Genomic DNA, 25274 nt, shown 5'->3' with positions numbered 1-25274 from the left:
GATTGTCTATTTGTATTTGTGTGTGTGGCTGAGTATGTGAATATGTAGAACTGTCAAGGAATCGACACGCTGCTATGGTAAATATACACGCGACTATCTAGGTATGACAACAAACACATACATGCGCATTTGGTGAATGAAAGCTTCATCGTTGTTTTCTCTTTCTCTCTGCCTACATACATCGCTTTCGCCATACAGTATGCATTGTCGAAAAGCATAGTTTTAGGAGGAATAATAATCAAAAAAGACTGCTCCAATAAAGCGAAAGTGTCAGTGTTAAAGTACACAGACCCATATATCCGAAGGAAGAAAAAACTGTGAAGAAAAAATTGGTCGGCTCAGGGAAAAAATATAGATATTCAGTTGATAGAGAGCAGAAAAAAATTATCCTTATAAAAATAGAATTGGCGATTCGATTTTGTTTCTGTGACACAAAACTTTCTCTTTCTCTAACGCTCAATAGAATCAATGATTTTTCGTGAATTTCATTTTAATCCATCAATTATTTAGTTTTGTAATTTCGTTTTGGTGGTTTTTTCACAAAAACAACTGAACAATTTCTCACGGTAGAAGGTGATTTTGTGATAAGTGACCAAAAATCCTATGGGAATTTAATGGCGATAGCACAGAGAAAATTATGATAAATTGATTTTATACCATTTGGAAAAGAAAATGACGAAAAAAGTTCGGAAAAATTTGGAAGAGTGATGTGTATTTCGGATACGCCAACGTATGTTTAAGTAAATGAAATTGTGTCGGTCGATTTTTGAGCAAAGGAATACAGTTAGATTGTGGTCGTCGTGATGTTCAAAAGTCGAACGGAAGGAAGTGTTGTTTTCAAGTGCACCGTACGCTTACTTGAAGAGCCAGATGTACTTGAATGCGAATTTCAGGTGGGTTTTTAGCAAATAGATTGATGCCGAATTTGAACTTTAACTTACACTTGTGACCAAATTATCGATTAACTGTGACATCGATTTTTTTTTTCTGTTCATCCGGGTTTTTTTTTTCATTTGGTGTAGTTAAAACTTCCCTGGTAGTGTTCGACTCCTTTTGAGATATTCGGTTGTGTATCGCACGTATACATTACACAACCAACCAAAAATACCGTTTTTTATCGCCTTTCTCGCTCTCGTCATATATCACTTGACGTTTGATGGCTATTAAACACGCACGTCAAATTGTAAGCTCGTGTAGTAAAATAACACATGCTACTTGAAAGTGCTACTGGAAAGGACTTTGTGTCCGTATCTAGTTCATAAGATACTAATCCTCGTCTCATTAGCATTCAATTTGAATTTTTGTTTTCCTCTTAAATGGATTTGAAGTGGTTTTTATAGCAAGCAACATTTTATAAGTGATTTTTGTTTCTCTTCCGTTCTTATTTTCGGTGATATATAGCCAAATCACAAAGGATGCAACCTCTTGGATTATGTTTGCGAACAAATGGACATCAAGGATAAAGACTACTTTGGTCTTCGATTTGTGGATGTAACACGACAGCGAGTAAGTCAGCCTCCCTCGGATTTTGTTTGCGCAATGAATTTAACGATGTATTTTTTTATCGCTTTCTTTTCATAGCATTGGTTGGATATATCCAAATTGATACTCAAGCAAGTCAAAGGTACTTGTAATGAAACATTTAGTTTTTTATGACACTTTTTCTATTTTGAGCAAATATTTATTATTGAATTACACACATTTTCGGTGGATTTTTTTCCTTTTAGATGTTGAGCCAATTGTGTTCTCGTTTCGCGTGAAATTTTTTCCAGCTGATCCATTTCGCTTGACTGGTAATTCGAAGATAATGATTTATCAGCAGCTTAAACGGGACCTAATTCATGGGCGATTGTACTGTTCAGCTGGTGAAGCGGCTGCATTAGGATCACTCATTGTGCAAGGTATATCTTTTTTCTTTGATTTTCAACAAACTTTGATATATACTCTTTTTTTGTGTACCTATGTTTTTTAGCTGTAAGATAAAAGTGCATTCTCGCGGTGCATTATGTGTTGCGATTTATATGCAGAAAGTTTTCGTCATTAAATTGGATTTTTTTTTTTTCCAAAAAAATTCGCCATAAAACAAAATGCATTCAAACAATTTTCATAATCTGTTCAACATGCAAATGTAATACGCATAAATGTTACTTTTTTCCACGCTGTCGTCGTGTTCTTGTAATGGTTGCCTCGCATGTAATGCAAAATAGTAATAACTTTTTGAGTCGGATGTTCGCATTTGATTTATACATTCTAAGCGTTGTAAGCCATGTGAAGCCGTCTAAGGGTAGATGACTTACAAAACCCAAATCTAGCTCTGCATTCGTCAATTTTATCGACGGAACATTAAATGGACATTTAATTTTCGGTTGTGAATGTTCGATAAATTCGGTCCACATTTGATTTTTCTGATTCAAAACTTTGCATATATCACGAATAATAAGTGATTCGTATTTTTCACATCCGGTCATATTGAAATTGCATCGGACTGTAGTTACGAAAAGCTGCAATTAAATGGTTTTGCTTAAAATGTGTAAAAAAAAATGTTTGAAACAAAATAAAAATGTTGGTCAAATACCTCAATTGGCCCAGTAAAGTTGCCTGCGACCTTAAGTTCTCCATTCACTGCGTATTTATTTCGGATCGATTTTGTAATTTGGCCATTAAAATGTACAAAAATATCGTCTTCTTCATACTCTTCAAAACTGATTAAATTAATCGTTTTCGATTGAAAAGTGAAGCATCCAATAAAGTTATCAGAATTATAAAGTAGCAAACTTGTAACAATAAAGATCGCAATGATTCCCGTAAGGTTCATTTTGAATGAAATTACTTGTCGAACTTGTTTTAAGCGTGAATTAAATGTGACGGCGTTTTATTCGAATTTGCGCCTTTTTATTCAAAACTTCTAGACTTAAATTTGCATTGCAATTATCACATCCGTTTCACGATAAGTTAAACATAACAAGCACATGAAATTAATGGTCAATTTTATTCGCATTAAACAGCTCAATAAGATTTGTATTATTTCACTCGTTATACGAACAATTTATTCCCATGTACAATAATAAACGATATGCGTCCATGTGAATAATGCATTTATCCTCATTCTATGTGGATTTTGTGCGATTAGTTCGATTGACAAAAAAAAAAAACAAAGTGATTTATGGATTTAACTAATTTTGTGTTGATATATATCTATCGAATATATCGAGAAGAGAGTATGTTATTCAGCGCTTATGGCTGAGTAATGTCTGAATAAAAACATACTCTCCTCTCGATATTTTCAATAGATATAATACCGTAAAAGCATATTTTCCATCATCGTTTATTGGTGACGTTTTGTTGGACGTGGTCTTGTGATTGTTGCTTCGGCAATAAAACAAAAAAGCAATTGTTTCCGATGTCGGACGTGTGCAATGGGCTCGTATAATTTAACGAATGTAATCCATGTGTATCCATCAAGAGGTAAACGAGCCGCAAATCCCAAATCCAATGTAAAATTCATTATTTTGATTGATGACACATCGAATGGACACAATGGTTTTGGTTGCATATGCATCACTACCCCACGCCAAAACTTATTTCGTTCATTCATGAATATACAAATATTTGGAAAATTGAACGTATCGTAATTTTCACATTCATTCAATTTGAAATCACATCGTTTGGTTATGGTTTGAAACTAAAAATGAATGATATACATAATTTGTGTGGAATCGATTATTTTGTATTTGACAAACATTTACCTCAATTGGACCAGGCAACTTTTCACTGATTGAAATCTCGCCATTTATGAGATACAAATTTTGAGCAATATTTTCAATGCTGACATTAAAGCGAATGGCATTTTTTTCGTCTTGCGGACATGCTGAAAATTTATTCAATGTTATTGTTCGTAATTCGAAACTATAACAATTGACAGTGTCCATGAAATGCAGCAATGAAAGGAATGAACAAAAAACTATCTGATTATTCATTTTTTATTTAATTCCAAAAATGATTCAGAATTTACACTTGAAATTCTATCGTTTTCAATGAAACTTTTTATCTGAAATGACACACATTTATGACAACAAGTGGCCTTTATAAGCGAAACTGGAATTAAGTTGTCATTAAGAAAAAATTCGACGCAAAACTGTAAATTTAGCTAATTTGAGTACGATGCAATTGGTTGGTTAATTGATTTAAAAGAAACGACAAACTGCGATAAATCATTCCACTGGCTAAGCTTAACAGAAATCACGAAACGCGTGACTAAAACTTTGTCAAAATAACTAATGTAAAATAAATTACCATTTAATTCACTGCAAATTATTGAATTTGTTGGAAAAGGTGTTTTTCAAGAGCAATAAAAATGAACTATGTAATATGCATTTTTTCACTTATAAAGTTGCGCTTCAGGAAGTTGTAATCGGTATGAAAAAATGGGATACGGAACAGTGAAGTAGTTTTAGTTTCTTTGTATTCTAAAGAAAATTTTGCAAAACAATTACTAACTAGGTCACATATAAAAACATAAAGTGAAATAATTCAGAGCATATCCAAAGGAATAATTGTATATACATATTTTTTAAGGCTCAAGGAAAACATTTATTGATATCAACTTTTTACAACAAACATCAATTTACAGTTCAAGTAAAAAAGCGCAAAAACAGAAATCAGTTCATTTGAAAATAGTATACTCGAGGTGGCAATTTGTGCGACTTATAATTTATTCTTTACTAATTTAAAGTTTTCAAACATTTAGAAAAAAATCTGCGTGATACCACAACAAATGAGAAAAAATATGATAAGAGTTGCTCATTTTAATTATGATGATCATTTCCGCTCAAAACGTGTATGGTAGAAAATTGCTGCCAAATTAAATCGTAAATAATGATGGATAACTTCAATTGTTATTGAAGGCAAAAAACCGAGACGAAAATTTACTGCGTCATTTGAAATAAGTGTCAAAAGATTTTTTCCTTTCTCTCTCAATTTGAAGATTTTTTTCTGGAACTTCGCTGTGTAAAGGCTTTTATAATATTTACTTCGTATTTTTCACAGGCAATCAACTGCTTTTTTTGCCGAATATTGTTTTTATATACCTTAATGACAAAAATCCAGTTGAAACCCGCAAGCGGTAAATAGGCAATATATCCAAGATCAACGGTTACATTTTCTGCTCTGTATGATCTTTTATTCAATGGACACTTCATTTTTGGTTTCATTTGACTTAAGAAATCGGACCACAATTGATCTTTTAAATCAAAAACTTTACAAATGTCACCGATATTCATTATATCATATTGTTCGCAGTACGTCATGTTGAAATCGCATCGTTTTGAAATAATTTGTAGCTGAAAATTATTCAATAGAAATTGTGAATACCTTTCCCACACTAGGAGTGCAGAAAAGTAAATTGGATCATTTTTGGATTATGCTGGTAAAATAATTTACCTGAATTGGTGCTGCCACGACTTCCTTTAGTACAAATTCACCAGAGACAAGATATTTATTTCGTCCTAAGTGCGTAATATTTCGATTGTATTGTGAGAAAGGATTTGTTTCATTTGTATGGCACAGACTGACGTTTCTGACTGTTAATGTATTTGGCTCAAAACGGTAACAATCAATCACTTGAATTAGGCAGCGAATGTATAAATATGTTTGGAGAAAAATAAATCCTATCTTCATGATTAAGTGGTGTTGCTATGAATGTCAAACAACAAATAATTGAATTCGACTTTTTTATTAATATACAAAAATGATGTAACACATATCTAATAGTTGTGATGTAATGAAAATGGTGATCTACTGATCCAAAAATTTGATATGAAATATCATAAATACTTGTGTGTTTAATTACTTCCGCAAAAAACATTTTTCGGGCTCAAATTTACTGGAAAATTGCAGCATTTTAAATATTAATTGTAAAATAACGAACAACTGAAATAGTGAATGATGAATTTATAATCTTTCACATTCTGATCTTATCGAAATGGAATGGCGTAGCTAAAAAACGAAAAATCTAAAGGAAAAAGATATAACTGAATGAATGAAGCAGTAAATGATTAAAAAAAAAACCTTAAATCCAACTTCTAGTTAGCCACTGTCTATGAAAGTAAAAAAGTATGCTGCGTCAAAAGTTATATAATATAACTATATTATTTATGGTTAGGCAGTCTGTAGACTATTACTTTTAATATATGTGTATTTATGACATGTTTCCTGAACAAGAAGTTCTAATAAGCTTAGACGATGTTCTAGAAAAATTCATTTCGCAACATATTTTATTCAATTACAAAGTACATTCATATTTTTATATTCATGATTTTAAAAAATCTTAATCAGTCCCAATCCTTTTTGTACGAGATGATGTAACAGTTGCTTCGACCATTAAGCAAAACAATAGTTTTTTCCTTTGTCGCATATTTTTAGTAGGTTTCAAAGCTTTGAAGATTAGATTCCACGTACCATGAATTGATGGTAAATTAGGTAAAAAATTTAAATTGATCGTCGCATTTATTACTTTGATCGACCCTGATTTGAGTGGACACGTTGCCCTTGGTTGTGTGTGATCTATAAAATCACTCCAAATTTTATCCTTTTGATCCAAGATTTGGCAAATGTCGGGAACAGTCATTGTGAAAAAATGTTTACATTCAACCATTTCATAATCGCATCGTTTCACAGCTATTTTAAGCTTTAATAAAATGAAATCAAAATAAGCTATCAAATTATGCAAAAAATAGTGAAAAAGGGTATAGTTTACCTCGATTGGACTGGATATAGCCTCATCTAGTATAAATTCGCCGTTAACAGAGAGGCTATTGTTGCCAGCATTTGTCATGTTGGCAATATACTGCAGCGCAAGATTATCGTTTTCTTTACATTTTGAATATTTATTCAAAGTAAATATGGTCGTTTTCAAACCATAATTACTGGAAATTGTATTGAAAATGAGAGCAAACAAAGTAATAGTTTGATGATACTTCATGTTGGCTTTATTTTGCTTCAAAGGAATGTCACTTTGGAACTGATACACAAATCTATTTCGACAATTGTTTATAAATGATATGTTTTGGGCCTACAAATATTTTTTAATTTCAATTTAGTTCCCATTTTAATGTCAATTAAGTCGACATTCAAGCGGAAATCAATTTTCGGGTATTTCATCATTATTCAAATCAAAAATTAAATAAAATGAATTGCAAAAAAGATTGAAAAAGCTATGAATTCTTACTTATCTTATCTATACACTTATAATTTGATCATGAAAATGGTAAATGTATCAGAACGCAGATAAGGATTTGATTTGATTATCCAAACGAAATAGAGTTTAACAAATTCGGTGACTTCATGACATTCTTGACTAACGACAATAGAATTTTTGGATTAAAAACCAGAATTCTTGATTATCAGTTTCCCTTACAAAAAAGACCTTTTAACTTAACATAATTTAAACAACATTCTTATTCATTTATGTTGTGCATTTCATTTATTGCATAATTCAAATTGATATTCAATTACAAATCCAAACAGAAAAAATCTTTTCCACCTTAATTACGTTCAATTAGTACTTTTGGTACGCGGTGATTTAATAGTTGCTCTAACCATGAAGCAGAACATCAATTTTTTCTCATTTCGCATATTTTTAATGGGCTTGAATGCCTTGAAGATTGCAATCCATGTACTTTGAAGAGCGACGGGTATATTACGTAAGAAATTTAAGCTGAACGTTGCATTTGTAACTTTGATCGACCCTGCTTTGAGTGGACACTTTACCCTCGGCTGTGTGTGATCTATAAAATCACTCCAAATTTTATCCTTTTGATATAAGACTGAGCAAATGTCAGGAACAGCCATTGTGAGAAAATGATTACATGCAACCATTTCAAAATCGCATCGTTTCATAGCTATTTGAAGCTTTAATAAATAAAAATAAGCTATCAAAATATGCAAAAAAAAGAAAAAATGAGTAGCATACCTCTAATGGACTGGATATAGTCTCATTCAATATAATTTCGCCGTTAACATGAACGTTGTTGTTGCCGGAATTTGTCATGTTGGCAATATAATGCATCGCAAGATTATCGTCTCCTTCGCATTTGGAATATTTATGCAAAGTGAATATGGTCGTTTTGGAAGCACAATTACTGGAAATTGTATTGAAAATGAGAGCAAACAAAGTAATAGTTTGATGATACTTCATGTTGGCTTTATTTTGCTTCAAAGGAATGTCACTTTGGAACTGATACACAAATCTATTTCGACAATTGTTTATAACTGATACGTTTCAGTTCTATAAACATTTTTAATTTGAATTTTCTGTTTTAATCTAATGTCAATTAGGTTCAAAATTCAGGCGGAAATCAATTTTGGGAAATTCATTATTCAAATCTAAAATTAAATAAAATGAATTGCAAAAAAGATGGAATTAGCTATGAATTCTCACTTATCTTATCTGTACACTTATATTACTTTTCCGCACACACCTAGTGTGTAGGGGAAAGTATTGCAATGGGTCAAAATTTACGACATCTCGAAAACATGTTTTCTGGACGTTTCTGAGGTCACAGAACCCGAATCAGGACGTTTTGAGCATGGTTATTGTGGGTCGTACGTTGTCCGCCGTACGCAAAATTTGTTAACACGATACAACCTTGTGTCTTTGTATGTAATTACATATATTGATAACCACGTCAACAGATGGCGCATTATAGTATTGTGCGACTTTTTTCTCGCCTATATTAATATACAGGGACTCATGGTGGTTGATACGATAACTCTCCCCCCAAAAAAGTTATTTAAAATCTGACTGTACAGGATGATTGGGGGTCACGAGGAATAGAAATCATTAGATTTTGAGCGACTTTGGTTGATGGACAAAAATTTCATGCCTGGAGTGATACCAATGAAAAAGAGTCAAATTTTCGTCGAAAACTCATGCTTTATGTTTACTTTAAACACTCAAAAATATGTATTGGGGGTTGTTTTGGCACGAGAAAACCGAATTCGATGTTAGTTTTAAGATACAATCAATGTTTGACACAGTTTCTTTGAAAAAAGTCACAGAAAATTGAATTTTCGTATGGGATATTGGTATGGGGTATGCAACCGTAATGACGTGAAACTTTGCACAGACTATTTTTTTACACCAAAAAAATAGCATTCGGAAAATCGAAAATGTTGTGTGGGGAGTACCCTTATTTTTGATTGAAATTTCTTCAAACTCTCCAAATGTTATTTCTTTGTAAAAAAAAAATAACCTGTGCAAAGTTTCACGTCCTTGCGATACCATACAGGCATGGTTTCCATAAAAAAATCCAAATTTTTCTGACTTTTTTAATGAAAAATAATTTACCACCGTGCGGAACAGTTCGTCTTACTCCCGTAAGACTCTTTATTTTGATCATGGAAATAGTAAATGTAACAGAGCGTAAAATGAGGTTTTGATTACTGAAACGGAATAGGGCCTAAAAACTCGGTTGACGATTGACATTCTGATCTAACTACAACAGAATTTTTGAACTAAAAACCAGAATTCTTGACTACCGCTCTTTTACACTCTAACTAACATAATTTAAACAACATTCTTATTCAATGATGCTTTGCATTTCATTTATTGCATAATCAAATTGATATTCAATTACAAATCCAAACCAAAAAAAATCTTTTCCAATCTTAATTACTTTCAATCGTTTTTGTACGAGATGATCTAATAGTTCCTTCGGCCATCAAGCAGAATAGCAATTTTTTCTTATATCCCATATTTTTAATGGGCTTAAAAGCTTTGAAGGTTAGATACCATATATAGCCACGAACGACAGGTATATTACGTAAAAAATTAAGGCTGATCGTTGCATTCACTACTTTAATAGAGCCGGCTTTGAGTGGACATTTCGCCCTTGGTTGTGTATGATATACAAAATCACTCCAAATTTTATCCTTTTGATATAAGATTTGACAGATGTCGGGAACAACCAATGTGAGATAATGATTACATTGAACCATTTCAAAGCCACATCGTTTTATATCTATTTGAAGCTATTATAAATTGAAATAAAAACCTATTAAACTATTAAAATATGCAAAAATAAAAAAAGGTGTAACATACCTCGATTGGACTTGATATAGCTTCATCTAGTATAAATTCGCCGTTAACAGAAATATTATTGCTACCAGCATTTGTCATGTTGGCAATATAATGTATCGCAAGATTCTCGTCTCCTTCGCATTTAGAATATTCATTCAAAGTGAATACTGACGTTTCAGAATCACAAGTGCTAGACGTCGTATTGATAATGAAAGCAAACAAAATAATAATTTGATGGTGCTTCATGTTCGCCTTTTTTCTTCAAAGGAAGATTTCTTTGGAACTGATACACAAATCTATTTCGACAATTGTTTATAAATGATTTGTTTTAGGCCTACAAACATTTTTAATTTCAATGTCCTATTTTACTGTCAATTAAGTCGATATTCAACCGGAAATCAATGTTCGGGTATTTCATTATTATTCAAAATCAAAAATTAAATAAAATGAATTGCAAAAAAATTGAATAAGCTATGAATTCTTACTTATCTATACACTTATATTTTGATCATGAAAATGGTAAATGTATCAGAACGCAGCCCAAGCACTCAATTTGCACTGTTCACCCGGGGCATTCGCACCGTGCGTCAGTTTCGAAAACACGAAACAGAATACGGAGCGAGACACGAAGAATGTAGTGTATGTGCGTATACGCTTCATCCCTTGCGTCTCATTCGTTATTCCCCTTTTTCAGCGGTTTGCATGGCAAAGGCTGCTACGCTACATAACAATAAGAAAAAAAGGGAAATAACGAATAAGACGCAAGGCACGAAGCGTATATGCAAATACACTACTTTCTTTGTGTCTCGCTCCGTATTCTGTTTCGTGTTTTCGTAACTGACGCACGGTGCAAATGCCTGGGTTTGGGTGCTTGGGAGATAAGGATTTGATTTGATTATCCAAACGAAATTGGGCCTAACAACCCGTGTTTTCTCTATGTGCCTTTGAAATAGCACGGACGTAGAAGTCTGCACCTTTGCGTATATGTACAAAGAATGAAAGAGATGTGAGAGTGTAGCTATGTATGTGTATGTGTGCGACATTAGTTGTACGTCTGAATACAAGTGAACAGTATCATCATTGAATACGCAAAGGTGCAGACTACTGCGATTGTGCCATTTGAAAGGCACAACGAGAGAACACGGGAAAAGTGACTTCGTGGCATTCTTGACTAACGACAATAGAATTTTTGGATTAAAAACCAGAATTCTTGACTATCAGTTTCCCTTACAAAAAAGACCTTTTAACTTTATAATTTAAACAAACATTCTTATTCATTGATGCTGTGCATTTCATTTATTGCATAATTCAAATTGATATTCAATTACAAATCCAAACAGAAAAAATCTCTTTCACCTCAACTACTTTGAATTCTTTTTGTACGAGACGATCTAACAGTTGCTTCGGCCATCAAGCAGAATAGCAATTTCTTCTTATATCGCACATTTTTAATGGGCTTAAAAGCTTTGAATATTAATATCCAAGTATAGTCACGGACGAAGGGTATATTACGTAAAAAATTTAAATTGATCGTTGCGTTTACCACTTTCATAGTGCCGGCTTTGAATGGACATTTCGCTCTTGGTTGTGTGTGATTTACAAAATCACTCCAAATTTTATCCTTTTGATCCATAATTTGGCAAATATTTGGCAAAACAAATGTCAGATAATTATCACATTTCAGCATTTCAAAGTCACATCGTTTTATAGCTACTTGAATCTATAAATTGATATTGAAAAACGAATATTAATAAATTAAAATTATGAGAATCAAATTTTAATTTCACCTCTATTGGACCGGATATAGTTTCATTTATTATAAATTCGCCATTAACAGAAAGGTTATTTTGGCCAACATTTGTCATGTTGGAGATATAATGCGCCGGAAGTTCCTCATCTTCTTGGCATTTTGAATATTTATTCAAAGTGAAGGCGAGTGACTCGAAACCACAATTGCTCGAAATTTTATTGAAAATGAGAGCAAACCAAATAATAATTTGATAGTGCTTCATGTTGGTTTGTTTCGAAGGAATGACGCGTTGGAACTGATACATATATCTATTTCAACAATTGTTTATAAATAATTTATTTTTGCGCTTTGAAACGCTTGTAATTTCGATTGGTTGAAGCGTAATTGAGATGTAGACATAGATTTTAGTCATCTCAATTAATTCTACATCATATATTCATCTCGGTAATCAATTGTTGGGTATTTTATCATTCACTAGATCATTCATATCAAAAACTAATAGCAATAAATTGCAAAAAAGATTAAATATGTTTTGAGTTCTTAATTATTTTATATGTATATTATTTGTATCTATCGTTTGGAAAAAAATATATTACTATTGCTATACAACTATCAGAAAAGAAGAACATTACTATATCTAAACGATTTTTAGTTTTTATGGTTAAATTCTCTTCAATTCAACTTAATTTTGGGACAAAAAGTTAACTTTTTGAAAAATGCAGGTGCTCATTTTTACTGTAAACAACATTCAGTATAAATAAAGTCGGCTATCAGCACCGATACAAATCGAAACCAAACCGGAGCAATCGGAACGTTCGAAAAATGTTGCTGTACTGTTTGCATAGCAGCAACGTTGTACATGTACAATTGTACACTCATACATTCAAAGCATGTTCGCTATACAAACCCTTTTCGGAACGGTTTCGCTTGCTTTCGTTCAATGCCCAAATGAAACCAATTCGAGATACCGCTCCGAAATCGGTTTGCATGAGAAATGTCAAACCGGTTCGCATCACTGGTTATCAGAGTTAAAAATCATATTTATTTTGATAAAGAAAGTATTTAATAGTCAAAACAACTCATCTGCTTCTGAATTAGTGCATCACATTTATTACATTTTTTCAATATCACCTAAATTGTCCATAAACCAAAATAATAATTGAATATAAGATAATAATGCAAAGACAGTTTTCACCATTTTCCCCAATAATTTTGCTTCAATTCTTCTTGGTACCAGAGCCCCTAACTGCAACTTCAACACTAAAGCAGAATATCAATCGTTTTTTGTGTCGTAATTTATCAAAAGTTTTGAAGCTTTTAAAAAATAGAATCCACATATAATTCCGAATAAACGGTTGATTGCTCAAGTAATTCAAATGGACTGTTGCATTCGTAACTTTGATTGGACCCGAATGGAGTGGACAGTTTGCCTTTGGTTCTGTGTGTTCCATAAAGTCGCTCCAGACTTTATCCCTCTGATGTAAAACTTTACATAAATCTGGTACACCAACAGTGCCAAAATTATTACATTGAACCTTTTTCAAGTCGCATCGTTTTACAGCCACCTTCGCCTAAAATGCAATTGAAAATTTCATGCAGAGTAACATTTTCAAATTTATAAATTTTATACCTCAATTGGGCTGGATACATCTTCATCCAATAAAAATTCACCGTTGACAAAAATTCTATTGTTACCGATATTCGTCATATTGCCGATAAAATGCATTGGATTATTGTCGTCGCCCTCACATTTTGAGTAATTTTTCAAAGTGAATATTGTAGTTTCGGAGCAATCATTTTCGGAAAATGAATTGAAAAAGAAAACCAATGAAAAAAATATTTGATGTCGCCACATAATTCACACTATGACACTGGAATGCTGCTTTAGTATTAATGCCAAAATTTATTTTGTTAATGGTTAATAAATGATTGACTTTTTGAGTTTGGACATTTTTATCATCCGGTTCTCCCTTAATTTTGCGCAATTGAAATTATATCGCAAAGCATCATTCAGATTGGAATTTGAAAGCAATTATATGTGGAAAAAGACCGTTCATTGACTGTCCACTCATTCAGTGTTGCAAGAATGAGTTAATGGAAGAACTAATTGAGATTTCCCAGATAAAATTTTATCTTTTTTTCTAAACTCTTGACATAAATTCCACTCATTTCCGCGATATTTTTTAAGAATAAAAAAATTTGATTATTATTCATAAAATTCGACGACTCTTTCATCGCTTTTCTCCATAAATCTAATAATAAATTTCTATAATTGAACATTTTCTCCCCCATGTTCCTAGCACATAGTTGAATGGAAATAATATGTTATCATTAATTAAGATGACGCTGATCCCCTTTGACTTGTTACGAAATTGCTTAGTTTCAATCAATAAACAAACGAGCATTATTTAAATTTATTCTCGTGAACAAAGTTCAGTTAGTTTTGTTGGTTGACATTAATTTTTCATGAAATTCAAATGACAGTTTAATTACATAGAAAAAATGAAATACAAAAATAATTTTCAAAACGGCGAAAACCAAAAACGCGAAACATAATCAATGATGATAGTTGAATTGATAAGTGAGCCTTTTGGCAACCTTATGAAAAGTCATTATCTGCAGTAAAAGTACACACTTATATTTCTAGTATTATTTATTAGCATTTTTGGATTTTTATATATAATTAATCCAAAAGGATTAATACTTAGTCCCAATGGATTAAATTATTATTTTATAATTATAAACATATATTTTTGTTTTAAAATTCATGCGCATTCTCTAGCGAGCGCCAAAAACATCATCTAACATACTATTCTCTCACTTCATACGAAAGAATAACAACAATTGTATGGCAACACTCAAACGATATGAAAGTAAACTAGTACACACGCATCACTTCTACTGGCGAGTCAGTCGTTGAACGTCGTTCGTATACATGTTTCCACTGACTCGCCAGTAAAAGTGATGCGTGTGTAGTAGTTGACTCTCATATAGTTGACGTTTGAGTGTAATCAAACAATTGTTGGTATTCTTTCGTATGAAGTTGAGAGAATAGTATAAGATGATGTTTTTGATGCTGGCTAGAGAATGTGCATGAATTTTAAAATAAAAATATATTTATAATTATAAAATAATAATTTAATCCCTTGGGATTAACTATTAATCCTTTTGGATTAATTATATTTAAAAATCCCATAGTGCTAAAAATTAATACTTGCGATATAAGTGTGTATCAATACCGAAAATACCGGAAAATAATCTTGTGATTTCGAATCCCTAGGCATGTTTTAGATAGAAGGCATCTAACAGATAATAGTTTTGTGAAAACGAAATTTTCTGGAGAACCACTTTCCGTGTTCAAAGTTTGAACTTCATACCCAATGAAATCCAAAGAGACCAAATATTCTCTTTCAAGATTAAAATCACACAACCTTTTTTTAACGAATGCATCAGATTTATTACATATTTTACACATTTTTACACAAAATCAGTTGGATCATTTCAATTCTCCCTTTCAAATATGAGAGACTTTGATAATAGCGTCAGCCATATAGCAGAATAATAACCGTTTGTTATGTCGTGATTTGTCAATAGATTGAAAGCTTTTAAAGTACAAAATCCAAGTGTTTTCACGAATGAATGGAACATTACGTAAGTAATTTAAATCTATCGTTGCATTCACAAAATTAATGGATCCTTTTTTAAGTGGACACTTTGCTTTTGGTTGTGTATGGTCCACCCAATCACTCCAAATTTTATCCTTTTGGTCTAAAATCTTGCAAATATCCGGAAAAACAAATATGCCAAAATTATCGCATCGGGTCTTTTTGAAGTCACACTTTTTTGCAAACATTTTAGTCTGTCATTTGGAGTTTGAAAGAAAAATATAAAAGATATGGAAAAAAAATTATAAATGTAATACACACCTCAATTGGACCGGATATATCTTCATCAAAAACAAATTCGCCGTTAAGAGAAAGTCTATTGTTACCGATATCCGTTATGTTGGCTATCAAATGTATTGGGATTTTATCATCTTCGCATTTTGAATAATTTTTCAATGCGAATGTTGGTGTTTTGAGACAATCATTTTTGGGATAAATTATGGAAAAAAAGACAAACACAAATATAGTTGGATATCGCCACATATTTTATTTTCGCTTGGGAGATATTCTGTTTTGGAATTAATTCGCGAATTTATTTGTTCAATGGTTTAGTAACAAATAAATCTATTTGTCATTTCAAACATGTTTTTAAAACAAAATTGTAATCTTGGTTTCCAGATCGACACCACGCGCAATTGAATATTTAGTATAATTAAATGTTACCTACTATAAGTTTAATTAGCTATGCGTATTCACACGAAATTTCATTTCAATGGCATTTTAATTATTTTGGAAAAGTTAATTGCAAACATAATTTTCAAAAAAAAAAAAAAATCTAAAACTTAATTTCGGGATGATGTCACTAACAGTCCATATCAAGACATGGATTCTTTTCATAAATGGTATACTCTTAATTACGATGATTCATCAATTTAATCACACGACAGAATAATATTAATGGAATTAAGATTTGGTTTTAGAAAAAACAGCGTACTTTCCGTCTTAAAAAATTGACATTTTCCAATAGTTTCCAACATTTTATAAATTGATTCAATATATCTCTCTATATGCGTCAAAAGGACATTACCATATTTTTTTAATATTTTGGATATTCTTCCATATACCTTCAAATCGAATTAACCCTCTAGTGCATAGCTCTTCTTTAGGCGGAGTGTATAAATTATTGTCTAAAATATATAATTAAAAACAAATGATTTTATTTCTGAATTAAAATACATTCAGTAAGGTTCAGGCTTTCATTTTCCGGTCATTTGACAATTGGATGTAAATCGGTTGTTTAATTATAAACACGGTTGTACGTGAAAACAGAAATTTGACAAAAAAAATTATCATTCTCTTTGTTTATAGCAGTTTTACTGCAGTTCAAACAATGGTTTTGATTGTTCTCCAATTTTGTCAATGGCATTTTTTGAGAAAACTATGCACTTTTTTGAATTTCGATTTTTTTTAAGGAATTATAAACCAAAACAATCATAGAAAAATAGCTCTCATGTCGAAAAAAATTAATGCATTAGAGGGTTAAGGAAATAAAAAAATTGTCTATTTTGAAAAAAAAAAAACTTTATTGTAAACAATTACTCAAAATTAAATCAGTTTGCATATTCCCTTTACATAGTCAACCCACACAATTGCTATTGAGTAGACAATATATTTAGATTTTGTCATCTGAATGACGTCAGGCGATGATACGGAGTGAAAACAATAGCAGTGATTGTTTTAGTTATGGTAATATTTTTATATCTATAACAATCACTGCTATCGTTTTCACTCCGTATCATCGCCTGATGTCATTCAGATGACAAAATCCAAATATATTGTCTGCTATTGAGTGCATAAAACTTATTGCATTTTAATTTATCACACAAAATTTGCTACAAGCCATACTATGAAAATATCTTCAAATAATTTATTTATTTTGAATGTTTCAATTATTTTTGGTACGAGAGTCCTTAACAGCGGCTTCAACGACATAGCAAATTAACATTTTTTTCTTTTGTTGCGATTTATCAATAGTTTTGAAGCTTTTAAAAAATAGAATCCATAAATAATTTTTAATGAATGGTAAATTGCCGAGATAATTCAAATTAACTGTTGCATTCGTAACTTTGATGGAACCTTTTTTGAGTGGACACTTTGCCCTTGGTTGTGTGTGATCTATAAAATTACTCCAGATTTTATCCCGTTGATCTAAAATCTTACATGTGTCCGGTAAAACAAATCTTCCAAAATTTTCACATTGGACCTTTTTCAAGTCGCACCTCTTTACAGCCACTTTGATCTATTGAAATTAAAAAAAGAATCAAGATGTTGTTGCGAAAATGTTATTTTGATAGATCAGATACCTCAATTGGACTGGGAACATCTTCATCAAGCATAAATTCACCGTTGATAGAAATTCGATTGTCACCGTTGTTTGTTATATTTACAAATAAATCAATTGGAGTTTTGTCGGCTTCGCATTTTGAATAATTTTTCAATGTGAATATTGGTGTTTCGGAGCAATAATTTTCGGGAAAAATTATACAAATGAGAACAAACAGAAAAACTTTTCGACGACACCACATATTGTCTTTGATTTCACTGGAATGATATTTTGGAACTGATCGTTAAATGCAGTTTGTTGATGGTTTATAAATGAGTTTTTCAATTAATATTGCGTGATTATAATTTTAATAAAAAAATCATTTTTATCATCTAACTTTAATTATGTTTTATAAATGCAAAATCAAAAATTAAAAGCACTGAATTGTGAAAAAGGTTTATTACCGCTTTCATTTGGTGACTAAAATTACATTTTTACTTATTAAAAATCTAATTCAGATACACCAGATAAGATGATGTAAAATTAAAGAAAAAATGATACAAAAAAATTATCGATAATCTCGATTCAAAATCTGGTAGATAAGCATATTCTTTCATAGCGGATGTTCAATGTTCATGTATGCGGAAAAACTTGCGGCAACCGTTCAAGTTTTTCCTACAACAAACGAATAGTCTGCTGAGAATTATGATTAGAAACGAATGAGCGCCTTCAAAATGAAAATGCAACCTTACCTTAGACATAGGCTAACAGGATATCTTTGTTGAAGATCTTAAGGTCTTGATAACTATCAAACAAAGAGCTCACCAAATTAAAACATATTAAAACGTACTTGAAGAAGTAATTTTGGAAAAAGAAATCACAACAATTTTTGAATTATCTGAATCAGTTGATCTCATTTATTACGTTATTTTATCATTTTCATACAAATTACACAAAAAATTCAAAAATAAACCATAATACTATATATTTCAAATGCGATTTTCAAATAATTTTTGTTGAAAATGTCTAATGGATCTTTTTGCTGCGAATATTAGTTTCAAATTTATAGCAGAATAGAAATCGTTTTTGATGCCTTGATTTGTCCACAGATTTGTAGAGATTAACGATCACAATCCATGTATGCTCGCGAATGAATGGTAATTGGCTCATTGTATTTAAATCGATAGTTGCATTCATAAATTCGATTGTACCTGCTTTGAGTGGACACTTTGCCCTTGGTTGTGTGTGTTCCATAAAGTCACTCCAAATTCTACCCTTCTGATCTAAGACTTTACAAAAATCTGCTATAGCGACGGTACTAAAATGATCGCATTTTGTCTTCTTCAAATCGCATTTTTTCACAGTCATTTTTGTCTGTTAATTGACCAAAAAAAAGAAAGATGTAAATTCAGTTTCATTTTTATACTATAAACTTTAAATCACACATACTTCAATTGGGCCGGATATATCTTCATCCAATAGAAATTGGCCGTTACTGGAGTATAATTTGTTGTTGCCGATATTCGTCATGTTTGCAATAAAATGGATTGGATTCTTCTCATCGTCTTCGCATTTGGTATGATTCTTCAGCGTGAATATCGGAGTCTCGAGGCAATAATTGTTGGAAAAAATGTTGAAAAAGAGAAGAAATAGCAGAAATGTTTGCTGTTGCCACATATTTTTGTCGATTTCGAAAGGGTACCAGTTTGAGACTGACATTCAAATTCAATTTATTGATGGTTTATAAATGATACAATGATTAATATCAGACAGTTGAAATGGTGACATGAAGGTTAAATATTTGTTATGTCCAAATTCAAGCTTCAAAGTTAATTAGCTTCAAATATTTTTTTCTAAATATCACATCGAAATTTAAAAACAATGAATTGTAGAAAAAAACGTTTATTAACTTTCAAATGTTACATGCATTTAGAGATAGATACTAATGATGACAGGAGCGATTGAATGGGTCATTGAGAAAATGGGAATTATCATATGAATTCAAGTAGCAACAGGAATTCTACAAAAATGTAACACCATCAGACACGTGGAATAGGATTAGACTTTTAGTGTAAAGATTCGAGAAATTGCAATGAAATAGCAACGCATGTGAATGGATTCGCGTGGAATAGCGAAACAGTGCATGGAATACGAAAAATAGTTTCGATTTCCCATGTGAGTTTTTGGATTAGTGGAATAGCTGGATTAGTAATTTATATAGTGGATTCGGAATTTATTCTTGTCGTCTCCCCCTAGAACACCATAGAAGAATTTTTTCTAATTGTAGCATATTTTTTGTGAACTACTGTGTTCATGCTACGCTTCAGTGTAATTCATGATAAGATCCATTCATTTAATGATCCTTTTTTGGATATTCAGATACACCAGATAAGATGATTTAACTTTTTCCTATTTTTTATATATATTTTTTTTTGTGTATGCCCGAAAGTAGCACAAATAAATTCTCATTTTTGTTGTTAAAATGAAAATTAATTTCGATTTTTTTTTTAATTGATGGGTCATTCTCCCATATTTTTCGGGGATTTTTTTCTGAAACATTTTTATTGAAAATATCCAAAACCGATTCTATTCCAAAAAATGAAAACCAGAAAATGAGATAATGTGTTTTCATTATGGAACGAGTCATAGAAGCGTAAAATTTGTAACTCTAATTGAATCGATTTATCATTAATCTTCCTTCAAAATCTGATACTATTTCAATTACTTTGCAACAACTCAAAAACAAAAAATGCGGAAGTTCACATTTTTTCAAACACTGATTTTCTAGAAATTCCTCCAGTTTGAACGATCTTGATTTGGTATGTATTACCGCAACCCAAGCATTCACAAAGAGATACATCAGTACAAAACATCGAATGATGCTTGCATCATTTGATGCGCATCGCTAGTGCTGTTGTTGTGCGGCCGGAGCACTTCGTGCGACACAGCACTAGTGATGCAAGCATCATTCGATGTTTTGTATTGATGTATCTCTTCGTGAATGCTTGCCGCAACCACAAAAGAAAATTCATAACTCTTCAATTTGAATGATGAATTCCTGAATTTTTGATTTTGACCTCAGTCGATAAATATGTCACAATTCTGTTAAACCTAAAATATTCTAAAATTTTGGAGATTATTAAAATTCTTTCCACACATTTTTCTCAATATCATTTTGTTCAATTTCGAGTCGGTTTAAATTTGTTACCGGGCGGTTTCACTTGGTTCAAACTCACTTCAACCGAAAGACAAAGTAAATTGCGTTTCTTTCGTTCGCTGGCAGGTGAATAATCAAAGAACGACATATTCGCAACCACTTTACAAGGCTCAGTTGGAATTCGTGTGATCGGATTAAAATCAAATATGCTACTCTCCATGTGATAGATGTCCTAAGAGAAGGATATTTTCCAAATTAAATACAATAATTTCAGTTGTTTGGTAGTAGTAAAATGTATTCACCGCTTTCAAAGGACAGCTAAAAGTTGGTTTGATCGATTTCACCACGGGTCCCCAGAATGTATTCGATTGTTGCATATGTTTACATACATTTGATGAAGACATCGCATCAAAATAGCATTTGGTCGTACCGAAAATACATCTCGAAACATTCATTTTGAACTAAAAGAAGCGTACGAAATTTATTGCCATAAAATTGTTTAACACTTTTTTGAAAAAGTATTTGCTTACATAAATGTTATTGGTGATGTCAGACAATATTTTGAATGTTGAATTCACAGAATATTTTGCGTCTTTTCCGTGTTGTTTAAAATTAAAAAAATCAACTACAATTATATTTTCCTTGTGAACTTCGCATACCTTGACGCTGTTTAATTTAAATTCTTTTGGACTCTAAAATCAATATGGATTATTTGAACAAATTCGATTTTTCAATAAAATAAAATATCTAAATGCCTCTACCGTATTCCAAGCATCATGAGATCGAAGATGTGTAAAGATAACTATTGCCAAAAGCAATAACCTTTTCGAAACTGCGTGCTTTATATCCATGTTATTTTGATGGTTTTAATGACGACTTGTTTGATTAAAATGAATTCGGTTTGCTTAAAATCCGTTGCTTTTATTCAAAGAGCGAATAATGTCGTCGTCGTGATTATTCTGGTTAATGTTGTGAAAAATGAAAATTGTTTAGTCGTTGTCAAATTTAATGTGATGTTATCTTCGTTGTTACAGAGGAACTTGGCGACTATAATCCAGAGATTCATGTCGGTGACTATGTGTCATCGTTAAAGTTGGCACTGCGTCAAACGGATCAGCTTGAACGGAAAGTGATTGAATTGCATAAAAAACGTGAACCCGGACAAGTTGATCACATGGTAGTCGATGAATTTTTGTCAATTGCACGCGGTTTGGAGACGTACGGCATTGATCCGCATCCAGTGAAAGATCATCGTGGCACACAGATTTATTTAGGCATTAATTATACTGGAATCAGTACATTTGCATCAGGGAAACGTGTACAACACTTTCGATGGCCAGAAGTTCACAAGCTCAATTACGAAGGGAAAATGTTCATTGCCCATCTGAGTTACACGGACCGTGAGTCGAGAGAGCCGGTGAGTCATAACGTGCATTACAAACGTATTATGTGAACTGAATTTATTGTTCAACGAAGTTAAATTGATACGAAAAATTTCATATAATTACAGAAAAAGCATACAGTTGGATTCAAGTGTCCAACTGGTGCTGCTTGCCGCTATGTTTGGCGATGCGCAATCGAACAAATGCTTTTCTTTACGTAAGCTCATACCATCAAAAGTCTTCTTGGGTTCTATTTATCAAATTGATGTGAATTGAAATTTACTTTGCAGGTTGCCAAACAGTCAGAATGCATCGGTTATGAGCGGCGGTGGTTTTATACGTGGTACGAAATTTCGTTATTCTGGTCGCACGGAGAGAGAAATTCTTACCGAAAGTTTAAACGCCTTAAGACAACAGCATTTATTAAACAATACCAGTCCAAGTAAACGAAAAGCAAACAGTGTTCCAGCGACGCCATCATCACCTCAGGGTGATTTGGCCGAAATGCGTAAGTATTTCAATGTAATTGAAGCTTAAAAATGCCTTCTACATGTATAGAACTAAAGATTTCGTTGCTTTGTTTATTTCGTACAGGTTACAGTAGTTTGCCGAGATCAACGATGTCCGAGCCGATGGGCTGTGATCGCTTTTGTCAAGACAGTAGTGTCATACCATGTTTGGAAACCGTATCTGAAGAAGCCAGACGACAAACAGGTGATATAAAAAGATCAATGCTTTCGATAATTCAATTAATATATGTTTATTTTTATCTTGTTTTTTCCATATTCAGAGAATAGCGATCTACCTGATTATTACTTCCGCGATTCATTTGAGCATTCGTCATCCGAAAGTGGTTACACAACAAATTATGATGCATTGCGTATGGGGCCAAATCGATTACATCATAATCAAAATACCACCGATAATTTTACATTTCATATGCATCAACAACACAACAACAACACATCGAGCTCAACAGCGATGGCCAACCAACAGAATGCCATCAACAGTGCTAAAAAAAATATGAAAAAGTTTTCCATTTTACATGCTTTTATACCCTCATTCATATTTGTTATTGTTGTACTAGCGATTATGACGGTATTCATCTTAGAATCGGAATCCGATAATTTTGTGACATTCAAAAATTTACCGGAAATGATGAGCCTCAACTATCAGTACTATCAACCGTTTAAGGATTTTCTGTTAAGACGTCTTGGCCTGAAGAGTTGAGCCATGGTCGCTAATGGATATTGGATATTGTGAAGTCAAAAAATGATACACAATTACCGATCTTCATCCTTCGGTCACATTCAATTACACTTTCCACCGATTTAGTTTGGGATTTCACTTCTTTCCATCTGTAGACAGACCTTTTTTACAAAACACACCCAATAATTTATTGCATTTTCTACATAATTCATTGAAAACACTCAAATCACTCTACTTAAACCATTATATTTTACATTTACTGCTTCTGACCAAAGGTCCAAGGTCAGATCCCCTCACCTGGTTGAACAGAACTACATCTCTATCCTTTTTTAGATTGATGGATCTTTTTTAGGTCTTTCGGAACCAATTTATCTCCCTTCGATTTTTCGGAAACCTTTCAAATTATCCAAATCGCCCTTTGGCTTGACAACTTTTTGCGATTTTACCCGAATATTACAAATCGATAAGATTTCACTTGCAACTTTTGTGATTCATCATGCTTCAAAACAATGAGAAAAAAAAAGAATATTAAAGCTTTCATCGAATTACTGAACTAAGATTGCTTATATACGTCCGTTATTTGCTTAAATTTTAGTGATAAGCTTGAAGAGAATTTTTTACCGACACGCATCCCATATCTACCCATTCAAAATGGGTCCGTATAGCCATGATCGGTGCCATTTTGAATACAATTCAAAGGATCTAGTCGATTTTCTCCACCTACCAAGGAGAAACTATTCAATTGAACAAGCTGTAGAACAGAAACAATCATTTTCTTTTTCGAAAAAATATTTAGATATGTAAACAATGCATTGTCAATTTCCAAACAATAAACCATTTAAAAGGGGTTAGAGCTGATTAGAAGAAATAAAACCATTTTATACTCATGTTTACCACGTAATATTTGATAAATGCCACACGTAAATTAGCTGCATCATTTTGTCGAAACACTTTCAAAGCCCAATTACTCTTTTAATTATTCTGAATATTTGATTCGATTTTTTTGGCTATTTTCTCTCTCGAGAAATTGGTCCACAGTTGTTTGCCCATTAACGTATGTTTGTCTGTTTGTGTTATCTTTGGTGTTAGCCCTTGAATTATTTACCTTTCGACACAAAAAAATGTAGATAGAATTGCTTAAGCTTAGTATGAATCCAACTGATTGTTTCGTTTTTATTTTTGACATTATCATCGGCGTTTGGCACAGTTTTAAAGAATTAATATTTATTTATTTTTTGTAAGAACTTCTTACTGAGAAGTGGTTTCTCACCGAAAACAACTAAACGTTGAACTTTCAACATGATTTTTCACATAGATTTTTGATAAAATACTTGGTTGACAAAGCGATTTTCGAAACATGTCCGCAGCATCTTCTTTGAAATATTTTTTTGCAAAAATATAGTTCGATATAAATGAAATGGCTTGAACTGGATTTTTATTCAAAACTCAATGCATGCCACAACTATTGAATGCAGTTTTTATATAGATTATGACATTTTCTATGCAACAAAAAGTGAAATACACAAACAACTCAATTATATTATGAAATGACATTTCAACGCAGAATAAGAAAGCACAATTATATTACAATTATATATTTGCAGCATCATTGACGATCATGACAAAAGCAATTCTAATATTTAGGACATTTTTTTGAAAATTCACTGAAAACTGTGAATGGTATTTTATAAAAAAAAAAACAAATAAATTAGCAATTGTAGTTTAGCGACAAATTTTATGGATAAATAAATTGCAAATTATATTAATTTT

The 25274-nt window shown here is 32.0% G+C and overlaps 1 protein-coding gene across 1 annotated transcript; it reads left to right on the top strand.

The window, feature by feature from the left end:
* The first annotated feature begins 232 nt into the window (after positions 1-232).
* Positions 233-25228, top strand: LOC116341569 (FERM domain-containing protein 5). The gene is made up of 9 exons (XM_031768715.1): positions 233-893; positions 1402-1506; positions 1582-1624; positions 1728-1901; positions 21948-22330; positions 22424-22512; positions 22586-22803; positions 22890-23009; positions 23086-25228. Exons 1-9 carry the CDS (start codon positions 804-806, stop codon positions 23523-23525), a joined length of 1662 nt encoding a protein of 553 aa, XP_031624575.1. The 5' UTR covers positions 233-803; the 3' UTR covers positions 23526-25228.
* The last annotated feature ends 46 nt before the right edge of the window (positions 25229-25274 follow it).

Source organism: Contarinia nasturtii, unplaced genomic scaffold, assembly GCF_009176525.2.
Source record: "Contarinia nasturtii isolate CC-2019 unplaced genomic scaffold, AAFC_CNas_1.1 Cnas_scaffold_745, whole genome shotgun sequence".
Lineage (NCBI taxonomy): Eukaryota > Metazoa > Arthropoda > Insecta > Diptera > Cecidomyiidae > Contarinia > Contarinia nasturtii.
Note: the sequence above shows the minus strand (reverse complement) of the source record. Positions and strands in the feature narration are given on the sequence as shown.